We start from the raw sequence: 10013 nt of genomic DNA, 5'->3' as shown, positions 1-10013 counted from the left end.
AAATCCCAAAGAAGAATAACCTGGCAATCCTTGGCATTTTGTGAGTGGCGGTTGATTCAATATGGCTGCGGCAGAAATGGGAAAGAACGACTCAGGATTTTTTTGGATCAATGACAGTATCCTTTTACTTGGTTTCTATCAAAGACAGTCCCCGTATCTTATAGTCAATATTGTCAGTATGTTGATGAAGGTTGGATACGTATAACTAACAAGCCGGGTGTTGTGTGGTGAATTTGCTAACTAGCTATAAACATTAAATCATGCTAGCTAACTTTAGCAAATCTGGATTTAATTGGCTAGTTTACGTTAGCTAGCTAGTGGTTTCTCACCTGGCTGGAAAACTGATCGGTAGCTGTAATGTGATATACCTTGCCAGAAGATACCGACCCTACCGTTACACTTCTTTAAGACTTGAACTGCATTCAGGTCGGGACGCAATCATTACCGCACAGCAAGCAGTACCAGAGCGCCAAATCTAGGACCAAATGGCTCCATAATAGCTTTACCCCCCCCATTTGTTTTGTACACTGCTGCTACTTGCTGTTTATTATCTATGCATAGTTACTTCACCCCTACCTACATGTTCAAATTACCTCAACTAACCTGTACTCCCGCACACTGACTCGGTACCGGTGTCCCCTGTATATAGCCTTGTTATTGTTACTTTTTAAATACTTTTTAAATTTTTTTACTTTAGTTTATTTGGTAAATATTTCTTAACTCTTATTGATCTGCACTGTTGGTTAAGGACTTGTAAGTAAGAATTTCACGGTAAGGTCTACACTTGTTGTATTCGTTGCATATGACAAGTACAGTTATATTTGATTGCATTAAAGACACCATGGTGCCAGTGCGAAATATGGATAGGAAATGTACCACAATGCAGGGATTGGATTTGCCTGGAACCTTGACATTGAATTGCATTGAATTCTATTTCTGGCAGAAATTTGTGTTTGAATCAGGAAACTTTCTTGTGATCTCTACAAGCCAAATGTAGAATCAAATTAAATGTTAAGGTACTTTACCAGTTGTCCATGTGGTTGGTCCTTTTGGCATTAGGAATGTGAGAATCTATCCACAAGAAAGTGGATATTTACATCAACTTTTCAAAGTGCTGGTAGTGTGTAGAAGATTTATATCACCTGAAGTGTACACACAACATAAAAATACATGCACAGGAAGAAGCATGCATACTTGTGGAGCTTGTGCACATGTTTACATGGTTCTGAGCATGCTCCAGGTGGTAGAAATATGAAAAAGTTGTAATTATACTTTCCTGTGGATCTATTCCAAATTCAAATGCTTATTTCTGCCTGACTTAGAATTCAATGTAAGGATGGGATAGGCCACTGAATTCCACATTTTTGATTTGTACTGCTCCATCGAGAAGATTGAAATATTGCTAGTTTTCCCAGAAAACTGCCATTTTCATCCTCATGCTAACTAGCAGTATCCACCACAGCCATTTTGGAATGGCAGTGTCAGCCAATCAACTCCTTTGTTGTTCAACACAACGTGCCATTCCATAGTGGCTACTGGTAGCTAGCATAAGGACGAAAAGGGCAGTTTTCCTGGGAAAACTAGCAGTATTTCAATCTTTTCGATGGAGTAGTGTAGATAAAGGTACAATTTGAAGTACAGTGGCACGTCCCATAACTGCTTTGAGGTACAATTTCCAACCAATATCTCGCACTTGCTCCAGTGTCTTAATGTAACCATGATTGTGTTCTGAGCTCAGTGTAAACAAGCGTAGCGGTAGGGTCCATTTCTTCTGGTAATGAAGTACCAATGAATGAAGAACCAATGAAATACCTATTCAAATGTTTGTAGTCCGGTGTGGCTTAGTTGGGAGAGCATGGTGCTGGCAACGCCAGGGTTGTGGGTTCGATTTCCTTGGGGGACCAGTATGATAATGTATGCACTTACTACTTACTGTAAGTTGCTCTGGATAAGAGCAAATTACTAAAATGTTCAAATGTAGCTAATTTTGCCTAGTTAACTAATTAGGTGTCCGCTTTCTATTTTTGGGAAGTTGGCTAACGTCGGCTAATAAACAAATGCCAGCCACTTTCTGAACCCAGTTCATTGGCTTGCCTAAGCCAATTACAACATGCTGATTTTTATTGAAGTGACGGTCTTGTTAGAGACCACCAAATATATTTCCTAATTCAATTCACACAGCATCAGATGAAGACCAACCTGTGGTGTTCATTCCAGGTGAGGACATTAGCACTTGTCAAAGGCATGTGTGAGATAGTTCTGACCACTTTTCCTATTGCTGGCTGCTAATGTTACTGCATTTTCCATGTTTCTGTCACTCAGGAGTGAACAAAGAGGGACACTTTCGGACAGCTTTTAAGTCGGGCTCCTGGTCCAACAGCAGTGAAAGAAAGGTGAAAATGAGGGCCAAATATGGCTGTCAGATCCGAGGAGAGGCTCCTCTGGGATGGGGCAATAAAAAGCGAGGCCAGCCTCTTTCCCTGTCCTCTGTCTCTGAGTCCTCCATGGGTAGAGGACAGCTCCAGATCGCACCTGAAGCCACAGTCCCATCCCCCAGCCCAGCCACTCGGCAGCATCTCCTCACCACCTCGCAGGTAGGTTTGCCAAGAGGGACCTCTCCCTTGACCCTAACTGGTTACTAGCTAATAGCCTCTCCAGTCGGAACAGGCCCTTGCAAACATAAAGCCTGGGTACACAGCTATTTCTTCATTCAACAGGGATGTGGATGAATCAAACATTTCTGATTGAAATTGATATTGGCCCTCTTTTCTCAGATGTTCTAAGTTGTTCTAAGTTGATCTCATGCCTGATCAAACAATGCTTGCTAATTTGGCCAAACCAGGTAAGATAGAAAAGCAGAAACAGGCTGACATCCAATAGGGTAGTGTCACTCAATATACTGCACTGTTTTGCGCTCTTTTTTTTTTTTCATGATCTAAGGCTTTCTGTTTTATGTGATTCATAAAAAAACTGTCTTTTGCTCAGGCACTCTCTGAGGTGACCCAGGCTAAGAGCAGGGCCTCTCTGAAGGACCTCTGTCCTGAGGATAAACGGCGCATCGCCAACCTCATCCAGGAGCTGGCCAGGTAACTGCTCATTCATCATAAGAGGGATTTTGTGTGTGTGTTTGGCAGGGAGTGGGTGTGTAGAGATATTAGGGCTGTCCACGACTGAAAAAAATCTTGGTCGACCCATAGTCGTCCTGTTCTTTCGACCAATCTATTTGTTGAAATGTTTAAACTTATTTTTCCATATATAAACAGACACACCCTATGTGTTTGAATAAAATCAACTGCATATCTACTGAGCTTGTCTGACACTATTTGATTAAATAATTAACATACACAAATTACTCAAAAAAGAGCCCGATGGTCACACTGTGTTAAAAAAAATACAGCGAGTGCCTGTGTTACTGGTGCATGTTGTCTCGCTCTCCTCCCTACTGTATTGAAAAGGCACCACAGCAAGTGTTTATTGCACTATCCGTGCTGAAGCTACAACGTAATTTCAGCTATTTAGTTTCTTACTTGTTTCTGACTAAAAAGTTGTTCCCGAAATCCCTAATTTGTTTATGAAAAATATGGCCCTGCTCTCTTTACGTGAAACATGTAAATATCGCATGCATGTGACCAACAGCCTGACCTATAGCCTATCATTATCACATCAATCAATTGGTTATAAGAAACTCCGAACACAGTAACACGTGACAGCAAAATGGATGTGGAGGAAGTAAAAAATAAACTTGAAACGGGCGATTGTTTACTGGTTGCTAAGGAGGGAAATCAATTCAAGCTTTATTTATACATCACATTTCAGAAATGGAGTCCAACTCAATGTGCTTTACAGGAAAAATAAAAACAATGAAAATAAAAGCTGAAATATTTACTACACAACAAACATAAGAGGATAAAAAACAAAAGAATGAGACACTCAACATCTAAAAAGCACTGCAAGGAAAAGCAAAGCTAAAAACGTGTTTTAAAATCTCTTTTAAATATGTCCACAGTTTCGGCCACCTTCATGTTCTCTGGCAGGCTATTCCAGAGGCTGGGGCCTAATAATGAAAGGCTGCCTCTGCATGCCTCTTGGTCCTAGGCTTTGATATAATTAAAAGGCCAATGGCAGAGGACATGAGCGACCTACTGGGCATGTCTAAAAACCAACAGAATAATATTAAAATGAATTCTAAAACTCATAGGCAGCCAGTGCAGAGACCTTAAACCGGTGTAATGTGTGCTCTCCATCTGGTCTTGGTCAGTACCCGTACTGCAGCATTTTGTATGTTTTGCAATTGACCAATGGATTTCTTGGGTAGACCAGACAGGAGAGCATTACAGTAGTCAAGCCTACTTGTAATAAAAGCATGGCTGAGTCTCTCTGCATCAGCCTGAGAGAGAAGCGGCCGTACCTTGGCAATGTTCCTCAGGTGGTAGAAAGCAATTTAGGTCACAGGGGAAGTCAGATCTATGGAAGACATTTGACTTAGTTGTGGAAACTACTGGAGATCAAGAAAAAGGAGGGTATAAGAGCAAGCATTGCGAGAGTATTATGTGTGCCAAACCGTTGCTGTTAGATTACAATATTATTTCTGACCATTTGGAACGGTGTAAACAATACTAAATAAATAAGTGTACCTCAGTCTGTTCTAATGAAATAAATACAGTGCCTTGCGAAAGTATTCGGCCCCCTTGAACTTCGCGACCTTTTGCCACATTTCATGCTTCAAACATAAAGATATAAAACTTTATTTTTTTGTGAAGAATCAACAACAAGTGGGACACAATCATGAAGTGGAACGACATTTATTGGATATTTCAAACTTTTTTAACAAATCAAAAACTGAAAAATTGGGCGTGCAAAATTATTCAGCCCCTTTACTTTCAGTGCAGCAAACTCTCTCCAGAAGTTCAGTGAGGATCTCTGAATGATCCAATGTTGACATAAATGACTAATGATGATAAATACAATCCACCTGTGTGTAATCAAGTCTCCGTATAAATGCACCTGCACTGTGATAGTCTCAGAGGTCCGTTAAAAGCGCAGAGAGCATCATGAAGAACAAGGAACACACCAGGCAGGTCCGAGATACTGTTGTGAAGAAGTTTAAAGCCGGATTTGGATACAAAAATATTTCCCAAGCTTTAAACATCCCAAGGAGCACTGTGCAAGCGATAATATTGAAATGGAAGGAGTATCAGACCACTGCAAATCTACCAAGACCTGGCCGTCCCTCTAAACTTTCAGCTCATACAAGGAGAAGACTGATCAGAGATGCAGCCAAGAGGCCCATGATCACTCTGGATGAACTGCAGAGATCTACAGCTGAGGTGGGAGACTCTGTCCATAGGACAACAATCAGTCGTATATTGCACAAATCTGGCCTTTATGGAAGAGTGGCAAGAAGAAAGCCATTTCTTAAAGATATCCATAAAAAGTGTTGTTTAAAGTTTGCCACAAGCCACCTGGGAGACACACCAAACATGTGGAAGAAGGTGCTCTGGTCAGATGAAACCAAAATTTAACTTTTTGGCAACAATGCAAAACGTTATGTTTGGCGTAAAAGCAACACAGCTCATCACCCTGAACACACCATCCCCACTGTCAAACATGGTGGTGGCAGCATCATGGTTTGGGCCTGCTTTTCTTCAGCAGGGACAGGGAAGATGGTTAAAATTGATGGGAGGATGGATGGAGCCAAATACAGGACCATTCTGGAAGAAAACCTGATGGAGTCTGCAAAAGACCTGAGACTGGGACGGAGATTTGTCTTCCAACAAGACAATGATCTAAAACATAAAGCAAAATCTACAATGGAATGGTTCAAAAATAAACATATCCAGGTGTTAGAATGGCCAAGTCAAAGTCCAGACCTGAATCCAATCGAGAATCTGTGGAAAGAACTGAAAACTGCTGTTCACAAATGCTCTCCATCCAACCTCACTGAGCTCGAGCTGTTTTGCAAGGAGGAATGGGAAAAATTTCAGTCTCTCGATGTGCAAAACTGATAGAGACATACCCCAAGCGACTTACAGCTGTAATCGCAGCAAAATGTGGCGCTACAAAGTATTAACTTAAGGGGGCTGAATAATTTTGCACGCCCAATTTTTCAGTTTTTGATTTGTTAAAAAAGTTTGAAATATCCAATAAATGTCGTTCCACTTCATGATTGTGTCCCACTTGTTGTTGATTCTTCCCAAAAAAATACAGTTTTATATCTTTATGTTTGAAGCCTGAAATGTGGCAAAAGGTCGCAAAGTTCAAGGGGGCCGAATACTTTCGCAAGGCACTGTATATAGTCTTTATTACAGCAGAATAAAAACATTTACATTGCAGGTTTATTTATTGTTTAAGTTAATTAATGAAAGCTCCCTTTATTTAATTGTATAACAAAAATGCTTGATTGCATTTCAAAGCATGAATGTCTCGTATGCTGTGTGATGGCATGAAGGAATGATTGATTGATACAGTAGCCTATACAGTATATTGAAATTTAGGCCTTAGTAAGTTACGGTATTAAGACTAGACAGGACACGCTCTTAGGCCTACAGCTCAATGATGGTTATACAAGGCAACTATACAAAGCCGACTAATCATAACGACATTACTTATTATAATGATGTGTATAATAATAATTGTAATAATAACAATAATGAGATCAAGAAAAAGGTGGGTATAGGAGTGAGAGCTGCGTGCATATGTGTGACAAAAAGTGGTGTTAGATTACTATATTTTTTTCTGCGTGATTGGAATAGTGTATACAACACTAAATAAATTCAAAGTAATACCAGTCGGTTGTAACGAAAAACAATTGTAAAGCCTTTATTATAGCAGAGCAAATCTTAAAAACAGCCAAATCTGTGAAATTGCTAAATCAAACTTTTTTTTCCGTTGCATGAGGCTTAAGTGCTCACGGAATCAGTAGGCAATTAAACTCTCAAACAGGCAACAGAAGCAAGCCAAGAGTGCAAAGCTGTCATTAAGGCAAAGTGTGGCTACTTTGAAGAATCTCAAATATATAGAATATATTTAGATGTTTTTAACGCTTTTTTGGTTACTACATGATTCCATATGTGTTATTTCATAGTTTTGATGTCTTCACTATTATTCTACAATGTAAAAATAATGAAAAATCCTGGAATGAGTAAGTATGTCCTTTTGACTGATACTGTATATGGATGATTTATAAAGCCAGGGACATTTAACAGTTAGGCGATTGATTATTGGCCTAATTAAGGTGGGGTTTCCTCTCCTCAATTTTCTTAGACAATTAGGCTAAGGCAAAGGCTCTTTCCTCTTTTCTGTTGCTGCTGCCTCCGCTGCATTGTTCTCAATCCCACCCATTATTCTGGTTAACTTTGCTATTATGCACAACATAGGGAAGGGCGCCAATTATACGGCGCACTGAAAATTGTTTTAGAACTGTGGACAGAGACCGTATCCACCGCGGGAGAAAGCGCATTTGTTATAATATTAGATGTATTAGTGTTACACCATTATTTTTTACATAATATAACCATGTACAATTTCAGTATCACATGTGTTAGAGTGATGGACTGTGCCATCCCCGTGGTCGCCTCAATGGAGTTGTCCACTGGACAGGCATGAATCAGACAGATGTCTTTTGCACCATGAAAAAAATATATGTAATTGCAACTGCTCGACTAATGAAATCTCGGTCAACCAACAGCATATCGACCACTTGACTAAATGGGATCAGCCCTAAGAAATGTTCTCAAGAATTAAGTTTATTCAGGGGGTACACTGCTATAATCCCTGACCCTCTACCTCTTCTTTCCCAGAGTGAGTGAGGAGAAGGAGGAGTCGGTACAGAGGTTGAAGGTTGAACAGGAGAACTTTGAGTGCAAGATTCTACAGCTGGAGCAGCAGAACCAGCTCATTGTACAAGAGAGAGAGAGTATCCTTTTCTCCATGGATGCACACAGACATACAGAGTAGAGGTTGACCGATTAATCGGAATGGACGATTTAATTAGGGCCGATTTCAAGTTCTCATAACAATCGGTAATCTGCATTTTTGGACACCAATTTTGACCGATTGTGGCTGATTATATTGCACTCCACGAGGAGCCTGCGTGGCAGGCTTGACTACCTGTTATGCGAGTGCAGCAAGGAGCCAAGGTATGGTGCTAGCTAGCATTAAACTTATCTTATAAAAAACAATCAATCTTAACATAATCACTAGTTAACATTTACATTTACATTACATTACATTTAAGTCATTTAGCAGACGCTCTTATCCAGAGCGACTTACAAATTGGTGCTTTCACCTTATGACATCCAGTGGAACAGCCACTTTACAATAGTGCATCTAGGTCTTTTAAGGGGGGAGAAGGATTACTTTATCCTATCCTAGGTATTCCTTAAAGAGGTGGGGTTTCAGGTGTCTCCGGAAGGTGGTGATTGACTCCGCTGTCCTGGCGTCGTGAGGGAGTTTGTTCCACCATTGGGGGGCCAGAGCAGCGAACAGTTTTGACTGGGCTGAGCGGGAACTGTACTTCCTCAGTGGTAGGGAGGCGAGCAGGCCAGAGGTGGATGAACGCAGTGCCCTTGTTTGGGTGTAGGGCCTGATCAGAGCCTGGAGGTAGTGAGGTGCCGTTCCCCTCACAGCTCCGTAGGCAAGCACCATGGTCTTGTAGCGGATGCGAGCTTCAACTGGAAGCCAGTGGAGAGAGCGGAGGAGCGGGGTGACGTGAGAGAACTTGGGAAGGTTGAACACCAGACGGCTGCGGCGTTCTGGATGAGTTGTAGGGGTTTAATGGCACAGGCAGGGAGCCCAGCCAACAGCGAGTTGCAGTAATCCAGACGGGAGATGACAAGTGCCTGGATTAGGACCTGCGCCGCTTCCTGTGTGAGGCAGGGTCGTACTCTGCGGATGTTGTAGAGCATGAACCTACAGGAACGGGCCACCGCCTTGATGTTATTTGAGAACGACAGGGTGTTGTCCAGGATCACGCCAAGGTTCTTAGCGCTCTGGGACGAGGACACAATGGAGTTGTCAACCGTGATGGCGAGATCATGGAACGGGCAGTCCTTCCCCGGGAGGAAGAGCAGCTCCGTCTTGCCGAGGTTCAGCTTGAGGTGATGATCCGTCATCCACACTGATATGTCTGCCAGACATGCAGAGATGCGATTCGCCACCTGGTCGTCAGAAGGGGGAAAGGAGAAGATTAATTGTGTGTCGTCTGCATAGCAATGATAGGAGAGACCATGTGAGGTTATGACAGAGCCAAGTGACTTGGTGTATAGCGAGAATAGGAGAGGGCCTAGAACAGAGCCCTGGGGGACACCAGTGGTGAGAGCACGTGGTGAGGAGACGGATTCTCGCCACGCCACCTGGTAGGAGCGACCTGTCAGGTAGGACGCAATCAAGCGTGGGCCGCGCCGGAGATGCCCAACTCGGAGAGGGTGGAGAGGAGGATCTGATGGTTCACAGTATCGAAGGCAGCCGATAGGTCTAGAAGGATGAGAGCAGAGGAGAGAGAGTTAGCTTTAGCAGTGCGGAGCGCCTCCGTGATACAGAGAAGAGCAGTCTCAGTTGAATGACTAGTCTTGAAACCTGACTGATTTGGATCAAGAAGGTCATTCTGAGAGAGATAGCGGGAGAGCTGGCCAAGGACGGCACGTTCAAGAGTTTTGGAGAGAAAAGAAAGAAGGGATACTGGTCTGTAGTTGTTGACATCGGAGGGATCGAGTGTAGGTTTTTTCAGAAGGGGTGCAACTCTCGCTCTCTTGAAGACGGGAGGGACGTAGCCAGCGGTCAGGGATGAGTTGATGAGCGAGGTGAGGTAAGGGAGAAGGTCACCGGAGATGGTCTGGAGAAGAGAGGAGGGGATAGGGTCAAGCGGGCAGGTTGTTGGGCGGCCGGCCGTCACAAGACGCGAGATGTCATCTGAGAGAGAGGGGAGAAAGAGGTCAGAGCACAGGGTAGGGCAGTGTGAGCAGAACCAGCGGTGTCGTTTGACTTAGCAAACGAGGATCGGATGTCGTCGACCT

General features: G+C 42.7%; 1 protein-coding gene across 1 annotated transcript in view; it reads left to right on the top strand.

The window, feature by feature from the left end:
- The first annotated feature begins 15 nt into the window (after positions 1-15).
- LOC115141908 (protein hinderin-like) overlaps positions 16-10013 on the top strand; it is a 28515-nt gene continuing 18517 nt past the window's right edge. The window contains exons 1-5 of the mRNA XM_029681295.2: positions 16-116; positions 2182-2217; positions 2323-2594; positions 2986-3086; positions 7800-7915. Coding sequence (XP_029537155.1) covers positions 62-116; positions 2182-2217; positions 2323-2594; positions 2986-3086; positions 7800-7915 — 580 coding nt within the window. The 5' untranslated portion in view covers positions 16-61. The remainder of the gene's footprint in view (positions 117-2181; positions 2218-2322; positions 2595-2985; positions 3087-7799; positions 7916-10013) is intronic.

This window comes from Oncorhynchus nerka, linkage group LG2, assembly GCF_034236695.1.
Source record: "Oncorhynchus nerka isolate Pitt River linkage group LG2, Oner_Uvic_2.0, whole genome shotgun sequence".
NCBI classification, from domain to species: domain Eukaryota; kingdom Metazoa; phylum Chordata; class Actinopteri; order Salmoniformes; family Salmonidae; genus Oncorhynchus; species Oncorhynchus nerka.
The sequence above is the reverse complement of the archived record's forward strand: the minus strand, read 5'-3'. Positions and strand labels throughout refer to the sequence as shown.